At 39.2% G+C, this 12868-nt stretch overlaps 1 protein-coding gene across 7 annotated transcripts in view; it reads left to right on the top strand.

Moving 5' to 3' along the window:
• Nucleotides 1-12424, top strand: part of GDA (guanine deaminase) — a 31481-nt gene extending 19057 nt beyond the window's left edge. For all 7 annotated transcript variants that reach the window (XM_061352207.1, XM_061352202.1, XM_061352204.1 and 4 more), the window contains 6 exons: nucleotides 1329-1426; nucleotides 2231-2298; nucleotides 2757-2903; nucleotides 7828-7946; nucleotides 9622-9649; nucleotides 10672-12424. In XM_061352207.1, coding sequence (XP_061208191.1) covers nucleotides 1329-1426; nucleotides 2231-2298; nucleotides 2757-2903; nucleotides 7828-7946; nucleotides 9622-9649; nucleotides 10672-10742 — 531 coding nt within the window. In that variant the 3' untranslated portion in view covers nucleotides 10743-12424. The remainder of the gene's footprint in view (nucleotides 1-1328; nucleotides 1427-2230; nucleotides 2299-2756; nucleotides 2904-7827; nucleotides 7947-9621; nucleotides 9650-10671) is intronic.
• Nucleotides 12425-12868: the final 444 nt, after the last annotated feature.

The following is a 12868-nucleotide window of genomic DNA, read 5'->3' as shown; positions in this document are numbered from 1 at the left end:
ACCCTAGTAAGTTACTTATTTACAGTCCTTTTCATCTGAGAATTCAGTATGGACTACTTTAATATGTATACAGCATTAACTTTTGATCTCTCATGCAGTCCTATGCTTGCTGATTTGTTGCTTCAGTACCCTAAAGAGAATATTAGCTCTGCAAAACCAAGCCTTAATTCTGTCAGACTTTTATATGCGTAACACTGAAAAGTCGCTGAAAATTAGGGTTACCAGTGCTTTCAGGCATTCGATTAACACAAGCGTAATAACAAAACTGCAGACATTTCCTCCTCCCCAACCACCAAAACTAAGGCAACATATTTTTTTGTTGTTGTTGCTGTTTTGAAAGTATGATTTTCAGAGCTGTGGTGAAATATTTCCTTCTTTTTGAAAAAGAGTACAGATCAGCAGAGATACAGGTCAGCGGCTAATATGTATGTCCTTAAGATGCGGCTATTCTCATCTCATCTTCAATTACACTTGAGCTTGATAAGTAGGGAGATAGATAAGTAGGGAGATAGCTACAGTGCTATTAGGGGATGCTCAGTGGAAACAGGTCCTGTACTGTTCTCATTGTTATTGGCAGATTGCAAGGCCTAACAGAGCTCTTGCTTTTCGAGTAGGCATTTGGCATATGAGGTAATTACAGTTAGATTTGTCTAGAAATAATTGGTTTATGTCCTATTAAATGATACTACCCTATACTTCTGTCTTTTGTGTATACTGCTTGTGATCTTACTTTTAAAGTCAGTTATGCAGGCCAAGAAAGAAAAGTCATTAATCAGTTGCATTAAAAAATAGATTCTTTTAATTAAAGAATATTCCATATATATGTATATATATGTGTGTGTGTGTATATATATATATATTCCATTAATATTCCATGTATATGTATACCTGGTGCAAACCTTTGGAGAGACAATGGGAAACATGTAAGAGTACGTACATCTTCCATTCTCTCTGATGTGTTCCTAGCCCCGGTACTTAAAATCTGTGTTAGCTACAAAATATAAATTGTTAGATTACTGCAGCATTACGGCAACTGGGGAATTCTTGCTTTTGTTCCTGGAAGCTTTTAGGTCACAGCAGGCACTGCAAGAGTCAGCACCCTATCTTCTTAGGTTAATAAATGAAAAAAAAAGCTGAGACAGTGAATATGTCAGGCGTACTGAAGTTAATGAGAGCTTCTCCCCTCTCAAGAGCTTCATTCGAGCAGTGCATTAATTCCCCTTGGTGGTAACAGGTGTCCTTTTGGCTATTAAAGGAGATGCAGCAAAAATCACAGGCTCTGAAATAAATGCAATACTGAGTAAATTGGTGATTCTGTTTTTCTTTAGACAGTGATGGCTCATGCCTGTTATCTTTCTGAAGAAGAGCTGAAACTTTTTAGTCTTCGTGGAGCTGCAATTTCACATTGTCCCAATTCTAATTTTTCGTAAGTTAAGAAAAAGATGTGTACAATTAAATCAAGCTGTTGTTCACATAGTACCCTGAATTCAGCCTACTATTATACAGCTACTACATATTCTGTACATGTACTATATATATATATATATATATACTATTCTGTTCCACCCGAACTGACATATTGGATTGAGCATGACCATTTATGCTCCACTTCTGCATGGACCTGGACTGACTTGTGATCTTTCAACATAGTCATATACATATCTATGTCTCTCTATATAAATAAATATTTATTTCTTTAATGTTCATTCCTTCTGACTGTTCTATTAATTGAAAATTCAGGCCATCTCCCTTCCAAAGTATGCATAGGTTTTGAGGAAATGGGAATGTGCTATATAGTCTTTTTTCTATTAAGCAGAAATGAGATATTGTGTGGTATCCAGCCAGGATACTGTACTAAATGTTAACAGTAATTTTGCTTTTAACATAATCAGTATCTTGTTTGTGTTGACTTACTGAAGCTCGTGATATGACTTCCCATCTCCTGGAATATATTTTACACCATATTTGGACTTTTTCATGGGTATACTGAAAGTTTGTTTTCAGCAAATAATTATAAAACTGGGAGATTTAAACTGAGAAAAACTGCCTTTGTTTTAAATGTTTAAACCCCATCTTTCAGGTGTATGAATGCAAATATTCGGCCCAGTTTAATAAACCAAAGCTATTGCACATGTTCTGATATCCCGTGTCATGAACAGCTGTGCAGCCTTATTCTTCCTGAACTTTCTCTGCAAGTTTCATGCAGAACACATTTCTTCTTCCAATCCAGGTTGCGCAGTGGTGTCTTAAATGTGCAAAAGGTCCTGAAAAACAATGTGAAACTTGGCCTTGGCACAGGTTAGTAGTTTACTTCTGGAAATCACTGTGGGATGCAAAAATGTGCCTCCTTGTCTGTATTTGAAAGACAGCATGTCTCCAGCTTATGGACCTGCTTTTGTTTTTTCACTGCTTCTAGAGTAGTGAAGTCTGGAGTACGGAAATCTAGAGCTGGTTCTAAAATTGTTTAAAAAGAAAACAAAAAATGAAGAAAGTTCTCTTTCTGTTGTGAGAATAAACATGTCTTGAACAATAACTGTTCAGGTTTCTGATACTGTGTTCTAGGTTCTGTGTTGTGTTCTATTTACCTGATGTCTGTGAGACCAGATTTATTAGAAATTACACATTCAGAGACAGTGTTTTGCAGTAAAACTGTCTGTGTTTAACACATCTGTTTGTAACATTTAATTAAAGATCATGTAAGTTTAACCCAGAGAATTATTCCCAAAGCTTGTTTCTAAGAGTCTGATCTCTTCTAGATGTTGCTGGTGGATATTCAGCTTCTATGCTTGATGCCATCAGGAAAACAATGATGGCATCCAATAGCCTTCAGATCAATAAAGTGAATGAAACAGGACTAACTCTTGAAGAAGCTTTTCAACTTGCCACTCTGGGAGGAAGCCAAGGTAAGAAAAAATTTCTTTAAGATTTCTTTAGAGAACTACAGCTCTTCTTGATGTTAAGTCTCCCTCTCTTTAAAAGGTGGCTGAATTCACAGAATTTCTGGTGCCAGAGTGATGGCATCTAAAATTGCATCTGGGGAGAGAGGTCCTTCAGTCTCTCATACCCATGCTAGGCTCACTGCGGAGGAGTACTCAAATTGATGTTGAGACTTTAACAATAGAATCTTAATGATTTTTCAGGGCTGTACGTTTTCTTTGCAAAGATCCTCAGACTTCTTAATCATTACTGCTAGTGTGTTTATCACACCAATTGGAAATTTGTTTTCTCAGCAACCAGCTCTTAGAGGAGAAGACGTGCAATTAAAATCATAGAATCATAGAATAGTTAGGGTTGGAAAGGACCTTAAGATCATCAAGTTCCAACCCCCGTGCCAGGGGCAGGGACACCTCGCTCTAAACCGTATCACGCAAGGCCTCGTCCAGCCTGGCCTTGAACACTGCCAGGGATGGAGCATTCACAACCTCCCTGGGCAACCCATTCCAGTGCCTCACCACCCTAACAGGAAAGAATTTCGTCCTTATATCCAATCTAAACTTCCCCTGTTTAAGCTTAAATCCATTGCCCCTTGTCCTCTCACTACAGCTCCTGATGAAAAGTCCCTCTCCAGCATCCTTGTAGGCCCCCTTCAGATACTGGAAGGCTGCTATGAGGTCACCATGCAGCCTTACCTTCTCCAGGCTGAACATCCCCAACTTTCTCAGCCAGTCTTCATACAGGAGGTGCTCCAGTCCCCTGATTGTCCTTGTGGCCCTCCTCTGGACTTGTTCCAACAGTTCCATGTCCTTTTTATGTTGAGGACACCAAAACTACACACAATACTCCAAGTGAGGTCTCACAAGAGCAGGATAAAGGGGCAGGATCACCTCCTTCAACCTGCTGGTCACACTCCTTTTGATGCAGCCCAGGATACGGTTGGCTTTCTGGGCTGCGAGCGCACACTGCCGGCTCATGTTCATTTTCTCATCGACCAGCACCCCCAAGTCCTTCTCCCCAGGGCTGCTCTGAATCTCTTCTCTGCCCAACCTGTACCTGTGTCTGGGATTCCTCCCACCCAGGTGTAGGACCTTGCACTTGGCATGGTTAAACTTCATGATGTTGGCATCAGCCCACCTCACAAGTGTGTCAGTGTCCCTCTGGATGGCATTCCTTCCCTCCAGCGTATCAACCGAACCACACTGCTTGGTGTCATCGGCAAACTTGCTGAGGATGCACTCAATCCCACTGTCCATGTCACTGACAAAGATGTTGTAACAAAATCTGTCCCAGCTCCGACCCCTGAGGGAGACCACTTGTTACTTGTCTTCAGCTGGACATTGAGCCATTGACCACAACTCTTTGTGTGCGGCCCTCCAGCCAGTTTTTTATCCACCGAGTAGTCCATTCATCAAATTTATGTCTCTCCAATTTAGAGACAAGGATGTCGTGTGGGACAGTGTCAAATGCTTTACACAAATCCAGGTAGATGACATCAACTGCTCTACCCCTGTCCATCAGTTCTGCAGCCCCATCATAAAAGGCCACCAAATTGGTCAGGCAGGATTTCCCCTTAGTGAAATGATGCTGCCTGTCACCAAGCACCTTGTTGATTTTCATGTGCCTTAGCATGCCTTTCAGGAGAATCTGCTCCAAGATTTTGCCAGGCACAGAGGTGAGACTGACTGGTCTGTAATTCCCCAGGTCATCCATTTTTCCCTTCTTGAAAATGGGGGTTATATTTCCCTTTTTCCAGTCGTTGGGAACTTCAGCTGACTGCATGATTTTTCAGATACGATGGCCAGTGGCTTAGCAACTTCATTCAGCAGCTCCTTCAGGACCCGTGGATGGATTTCATCAGGACCCATGGACTTGTGCATGTTCAGATTTTTAAGATGGTCTCGAACCAATTCCTCTCCTACAGTGGGCCCAACGTCTCCATTCTCACAGTCCCTGCGTCTGCCTTCCAAGACTTGGGTGGTGTGGTCAGAGCCTTTGCTAGAGAAGACCGAGGCAAAGAAGTCATTCAGAACCTCAGCCTTCTCCAAATCCTGTGTAGCTAGTTCACCCGAGAGCTTCTTGAGGGGGCCTACGTTATCCCTAATCTGTTTTTTATTTACTATGTACCTGTAGAATCCCTTCCTGTTATCCTTAATATCCCTAGCCAAGTTTAATTCTACCTGGGCCTTAGATTTCCTAACCTGGTCCCTATCTTCCTGGACAACATCCCTGTACTCTTCTCAGGCCGCCTGTCCTTGCTTCCATTTTCTACAAAACTCTTTTTTCATTTGAATTTTCCTCAGGAGCTCCTTATCCATCCAAGGAGGTCTCCTGGCCCTCCTGCTGCACTTCCTTCTGGTTGGGATGCAACACTCCTGAGCTTGTAGCAGGTGATCCTTGAAGACCAACCAAGAGTCTTGAGCCCCCCCCCTGCCCTCTAGGGCTATATACCATGGAACCTTACTAAGCAGGTTCCTGAAGAGGCCAAAGTCTGCTCTTTTGAAGTTTAGGGCAGTGAGCTTGCTGCACACTCTTCTCACTGTCCTAAGGATCTCAAACTCAACCATCTTGTGATCACTGCAACCAAGGCTGCCCTGCAGTGCAACATTTCCAATGAGCCCTTCCCTGTTGGTGAACACAAGGTCAAGCATGGCACCTCTTCTTGTTGGTTCCTCTATTACTTGCAGAAGGAAGTTGTCTTCCACATAATCGAGGAACCTCCTGGATTGCTTGTGCCTGGCCATACCGTCATTCCAACAGATGTCAGGGTGGTTGAAGTCACCCATGAGAACGAGGGCCTGTGAGCTTGAGGCTTTTCCTATCTGCCTATAGAGTGCTTCATCCACAGATTCCTTTGTACAATCATGAATCCTGTTTGTCATTAGTTTCTAATTTTGTTTCTGTTTTTGTAGCTCTCAGTGAGGCAGTTCATCACTGTCTTTCCAGCAAATCAAAACATCATGCAAATCACTCCTCAGTCAGAGAAAAGCACAAAGTTTAAGCAGGATATGCAAAAATATTTTTTAAGGTATAACTACATCTGCATAATATACTCATATAGTGTACATCATATAGTATATCAATTATTTTGGTTCACTGGCATGTTTTGCCATGGTCATATGCAGATCCAGATTTATATGCTTAGGAAAGTTTTAGCAGAACTTGTATGATTTACCAGAGAGCAAATCCACACGTAAGTAAAAATTTAATGCCATTTCAGATAGCAGAAATGAGCTAACTGCTAAAGAACTGGTCCTAAGTCTTCCTGTAGTTGTTGGAAAACACCGTCATGAACAATTAATGGAAGTCTGAAGGAGGTAATGAAAATATCATCAAACAGGTCTTCTCAGGGCTGCATTTGAATTTCTAGAGGGTGTAATGGGGAAAGAGAGAAGCCAGAAAACGGGCAGGGGACAAAAAAGGAGAGGGTTTGGGTTTTTTTCACAGTATATACTGTTCTCATGAAAGGTGGGAATAAATTAGCTGAGATATGGGAAGGAATATTTTTAAAACCCCAAGCTCACACATGGTTTCCCTTCCCAGCTAATCTTGCTCTTGTTTTATCTGGGTTCTTAGGTTTACTTAGTAGTCTTATTATTTTTTTATACTGATTTTGAGCTGGCTTTTACTTCCCAAGTCACTTTCGAGGACAGAATAAAAACTATTCATACAGCCTTCCAGTAGCCTGGACAGGTACGGTTTGCAGAGATTTAAATGGGCGATTATTTGTGTTGCGGGTCTTTGTTTTGCGAGACTCCTAAGCACTTGTCACCCCCTTGTGTTTAATCTAAAAATTGCAGTCTGCTCGCAAACCTTACTTTTTGTACATCTATGAGATCATTTTCGTTGAAAGTCGTAGGTAGTCAAAATATTTCACCATTTGCAGGAGTTTCACCATTTTAAAAATACTGTGAAGTTCCCGCCACACACAAACTTCACTGGAGGCTGAAGTTCTTTTGTTGGAGGGGAGCAACCTGAAAACAACTGAACAAATTATTTGCAGGTATTATCCCCTTTGATAACTTAGTTTAACTCAGCAGTATTGGAGAACATGTGTTAGTACACATATACTTTGTCCAATATCTTAAGTAATTTCCAAGGAGACACAGAGGCCTCTTTTTACGTATTCCAAGCACTTGCAAGTTCCTAGCTGCTGAAGATGAAACTGTAGATTTTCAGTGTTTATGGACCTGAGAACTAGAGGTTGTAATAAAGCTTTGAAATAACAAGCCTTACAGGTGGGTATGAAACTTCAGGTCTGGCCATGATTTTTTTTCCACACCACATTGTTCTTTATTCCTGACAATTACTTTAAACTGTTCTCTCTGCACACCTCTGTTATTATCATGTTGTTACATGCAACTATTATAATAGGTATATACAAACTGTCAAAGCTACTTAAGCTGTTTAAATAATTAAATCTAATACTGTTTTAGAAAGGTCATTAGTATTATATACTTTAATCTTTCTGTGATGTCATTTTATTACCCCTGTTGGAGCTTTAATTTTTTTGCAATACAAACAATTATTGTTACCCTTTAAACTGATAGTGGTCTATACATCACATCTGCAACAACATAAAATCAATGGAGTACATTCAAAGAACAAAAATCAAAAGAGGGGTTCAAACTCTTTTTCAGATTTCTTTTACCCTTGAAAGATGACCTTCAGAAAGTCACCAAAATACCTTTTTTTTTTTTTTTTTTTTTTACTGACAGGTTACTTAAGAACTCAGATGCTAGCATACTTACTGTTGAATTTGCTTTCCTGTTTTTCATTGTATTAATCGAAATTCTTGTCATTTTTCTTATGAACACCTCAAGTAAATTTCCAGGTGCTTCCAGATGGTGGAAAGAGTTTTCTGTTGAAGATCTCTTCTATTTTCATCCTCAGCTCTAGGACTAGATGACGTGATTGGCAACTTTGAGGTTGGCAAAGAATTTGATGCACTGCTAATCAACACGAAAGCTTCAGACAGCCCTTTTGACTTGTTCTCTGCTGATAATTTTGAGGTAATCAGAACAGGATTAATGATCAAAAAAATTACCAGTAAGGATGTGGGGAAGGTCTGTGATGCAGCCAGAATAAATCTCTTGGGAGTTATTCCAATAACAGGAATCAGATGTAATATACCACTGCTGTCTGTATTCAGCAAAGGAGGCCAGTGTTTTGGTTTTTTTTTGTTTTTGTTTTTTTTGTTTTGGGGCTTTTTACAACCTTGCTGTCCTCAGTGACTGTCCCATATCCCCATAACTAAAATTGCATGTAACATTTTAAAATGCATACTTATTTAGCCCAAGCTGATAATTAATCTATTTGCAGCGACAGAAGGCAGCCAAGAAAAAGCAATTTAGTTTTAGTTAGTGCTTTGACTTCAAACTCAAAAATAGCCACCTGTTACTAGATAAAGATTAGGTTACCTTGACCGCACTGCTGTTGTAAACTTAAGAAAGAACTTGAGACAGCTTATTTGAGTTGAAAGCACAGTTTTTATGCAAACATGTAAGAAGTATTGACATTATGCAATAGGCACATTTAATGCAAAATCCCTTATGATTTGAAAAGGTAATGATCAACCTGAATTTAGTGATGTGTCCAGACTCCCGATTGCTGTCTCTATTTTGAATGTCACTGTTTACTTAGATATGTCGAAGGAGGTGATCCTGCCCCTCTACTCTGCTCTTGTGTGACCTCACTTGGAGCACTGTGTGCAGTTATGGTGTCCTCAACATAAAAAAGGACATGGAACTGTTGGAACAAGTCCAGAGGAGGGCCACAAGGATGATCAGGGGGCTGGAGCACCTCCTATATGAAGATAGGCTAAGAAAGTGAGGGCTGTTCAGCCTGGAGAAGAGAAAGCTGCGTGGAGACCTCATAGCAGCCTTCCAGTATCTGAAGGGGGCCTATAGAGATGCTGGGGAGGGACTCTTCATTAGGGACTGTAGAGATAGGACAAGAGGTAACGGGTTAAAACTTAAACAAGGGAAGCTTAGATTGGATGTAAGGGGGAAGTTCTTTCCTGTGAAGGTGGTGAGACACTGGAATGGCTTGCCCAAGGAGGTTGTGAATGCTCCATCCCAGGCAGTGTTTAAGGCCAGGTTGGACAGAGCCTTGGGTGGCATGGTTTAGTGTGAGGTGTCCCTGCCCATGGCAGGGGGACTGGAACTAGATGATCTTAAGGTCCTTTCCAACCCAAATCTTTCTATGATTCTATGTGGGCATAAGTGGTAAGGTAGCTGTTTCTTAGTCTGTTTAAACCACAATAATATGGATTAGATTAAATTCTTTAAACCTTCCTAATTCAAATAATTCTGGAAAAAATATTTTCACGTTTAAGTCTAAACATTTTTAGATAAGAATTCTTGGAACTTTAAGAATGAATATTTTTTTTTCTTATTTTTCAATAAATGAATGAATTTGAGAACTCTTAAGAAATAGGAAGGGGAGGTACTATGTTTTAGGCATGTATTTGTTTATACTGTCAAACTTGTGCAGTGTTTTCTTCCCAAGATGTACAGCCTCTTTACTGAAAGTTGCTTATGAGGAAACACGGAAATTAAGTTTTGGTTTACTGCTAGTAGGAATATTATGGGAAACTATTTATATCAGTTCTTTCATGCTTCAAGTAATTATGATATAGGATAGCAGATACACTTTTGAATTTTGTTTTCTCACACTTTTTTTTAGGACACTCTCCAGAAGTTCCTGTATCTAGGTATGTTCTGAATCTCTGCCCACATAAAATTGTCTTCTTGTTTTCTATATAAAAAATTGCCAAAATTAATGTTAACATTATTAATGAACTTATTTATACATAATTAAATATACATTTGTTTACAGTAATTAAATATAGTTATTTACAATGTGTATAAACAATGTCACTATTGGTATTTATTTGCATAAAATATACATTTACTTGTATTTATTAATGTTTGTTTAGAAATACTGAATAAGAACTGAGTGGTTTAACTTTTTTTCTTTGGGACATAGTTCAGCATGATCAGATGCACTTTGTAATATTTATTACCACACCTATATTTATATACAGCATGAGCTAAATCATATTTCACAGTAAATTAACAATGACATGCTAATCACCAGTTCAGAACCAGTTAAACTCAGAAGGACTTCTGCAGACCAGTTACCATTGTGGATTTTTTTACTCCCCCCCTCCCTCCCAAAAAAAAAGATGGCCTTTAAAACACAGAAAACCCAACCAAAACAATTCTACCCTGCTAAGAGAACAGATACTCTTTGCAGGGCATCGTATGGAACAAGAGCTACACTGCCTGTTACCTTGTTACCAAGAGGTAACTGGTGGTATTTCTGGCCATGTTTGTGTCATACTCCAATTCAGCTTTTGCCTTTTCGAGAAAATAGCTGAGGCAATCCAGCTTTACTGCTGCCTGGTACCTAAGTTAGTTCAGATGTAACAACATGAATTCTGTACAGATACATAATGTTTCCAGGGTCTGAATCTACTGAATATATAGAAAGCCCATGTCACACATTAGCAGCTGAATGCTGTGTTTCTTAAAAAAAGCACGGGTAGTTTAAACATTCATTGATCTTTGTGGTAGCCCTGACTATTTTTCTCCAAATAAACTTTCACAGTCCTAGGAAACAGTCACTGCAAATGGTGTATTCCAAAACTCATTTATGGATTGCATAATTTTCATTAATTAAATCATTGCATAGATTTAAGCGCAGATCTCTGTTTTGACCATGTTATTTCAGGTGACGATCGGAATATTTCTGAAGTGTACGTGGCTGGAAGACAAGTGGTTCCTTTTTCAAGTTCAGTATAAATCCATTTCCCTTTTCCAAAATACTCTGCTGATCACTCTGCATCTGATTTCAAATAGATTGATTAAACACAGTGCCTGACCATCAGGAACGACACCTCATTTTTGTTTAATGTTTTAAAACTTGCAAACACTAAAATTTTGTTAGACCTTTCAATAATTACTTTACCAAATTTGTCATAGTTCTAGAGGAAAAGATTATTTAAATTTCTGTGTAAAACAGCATGTGTGCATAGACAAGGCATTTGGTAAATATCTTAATTAAAGAGGACACCTGCTATTCCTTTTAATAATAGTGTAGGAAGCATTATGAAGAGCAGTGAGACCATCATTGTCTATAATGCATCTCAATTAAAAAAAAATATATAATAAAGAGAAGCCAGTGCTAATAAATTGATTTTTCAGGTAATGAATATAATGGAAGAATTCAATCTCTGTAATATTATATTATTTCCAAGTGTGGTAAAATCAGTGGCATTTGGGGGCATTTAGAACATTTTCCAGTTTTCTTTAGGACCTTATTTTTTAAGGAAAATTGGATGAGAAGTATGTATTCATAAAATAAAATAAGGGTCCTTATTATTAAAAGAGCTCCAATTTGTCGTCTGTAGTCAGACAGAAGAGAATTAGTGGAAGAACTGAAAGAAATGGGGCATTAGTTGTAGAGACATGGCCTGTGAGAATGGGAGGGCTGCATTGTTCTGTGATACCATCAGCTGAAAATGCATTTCCACAGAATTTGTTCCTAGGTCTAGAACTGGTCAGCCAGACCTTCCACCTACTCTGTTGCAATCATTTCAGCTGAGTGACAGCTGAATGAAACCTGTGTAAATTTAGAAGCAGGCATTAAGATACTTGAGCAGCTACTCAATGGCAAACAAATCATGATGTTTTTCTGGACTAAAGAGAGTGCTTCATCTAATCCAGCTTCCTGCAGAACCTTCTAAAGGTCATCTGCTCCTGTTCAGATAGAAGGAGCCCCTTCTTTCTGCAAGGGAAGTGAATTTTTAAAAAGTCCAAGAGAAACAGGGTATTTCTGGCCGTTACCATCTTTGACTTGAGGTGGAAATTGTTACTGGACAACACAGCTGAGCTTTAATGTGCTCTCTGGTTTCTTTCAATATGGCAGCCATAATTCCAGCCTTGTACAATTCCAGGTAAAAAGTGTGCCCTTCTGATTTTGGGAATCTATGTGACTTCTTTTTGTTTAAAAAAAGCATATTTCACTATTTTTTATCAGAGACTTCTTTTTTTTCCCCTGAAATTGGTTTGAGAGGGGATTGCTTCTTGTTTATGATGTTTTTGCAAGACAAAAGGTGTAAGCTTTAATTTCAGTGTCAGTAGAGACAATATTGTGTTGAGTTACTACAGATACGTGTGGAATATTGTTATATGGCCTGCTTCAAACTCCTTTAATTTCACTAAGCTTTGTTTCACACTATTATCTCACTGTATGGGGATATAAAGGCACAGGACTTCCCTGTGTTCACAGAACAAGGGAGGTTACTGCACCAAAGTCTCATTTCATGTCTACTTCCGAGAGAGTACTTGACCCAACATCACTGATAACTTTCTGATATTAAAAGCATATTCAGAGCTTATGTACCATTATGGTTACATCTACATGAGCCAGTATGGCATCAAGTGGAAGTGTAAGAGCTGGCTTGGGCACTTAGAGCAGCACAGTCTTTTCAGTTTGGTTTGTAGTTTTTTTTTTTTTTTTTTTTTTGCCATAGCCAATTAGCCCTACTGACCAGCAGGGGATATTGGCTTTTAGGCACCACCGAGGTGTAGCTACGCGGCTTGCTCCTGGAGAGTTAGCTCAGTATTTTCACAGGGCACTGTGCTCTCTGTGTGCTTGCAGAGGTGCAGCCTTCATATCCATTATGATCAATGATTCCTAAGGCTTTAGGAGTCAAGATTTGGGGATTAAGATTTCCATATTCCATCAGGGTGTTTTCCTAACCACTTTGTTTTTCATGTGTCCCAATCACCTACACAGTAGCACACATGCTTGGCAAATAAAATCGTCAGCTCTTTAACTTGTTTTCCTGATTCAGGGGGCATTTTTTCTCATGAATTTTGACATGACTTTAATTGACCAGATTTCACATTCCAAAACCAAAGAT

This window comes from Neopsephotus bourkii, unplaced genomic scaffold, assembly GCF_033783945.1.
Source record: "Neopsephotus bourkii isolate Nb327-2 ecotype Australia unplaced genomic scaffold, CSIRO-AGI_Nbou_v1 NB_633, whole genome shotgun sequence".
NCBI classification, from domain to species: domain Eukaryota; kingdom Metazoa; phylum Chordata; class Aves; order Psittaciformes; family Psittacidae; genus Neopsephotus; species Neopsephotus bourkii.
This window is presented reverse-complemented; position numbering and strand designations above follow the sequence as displayed.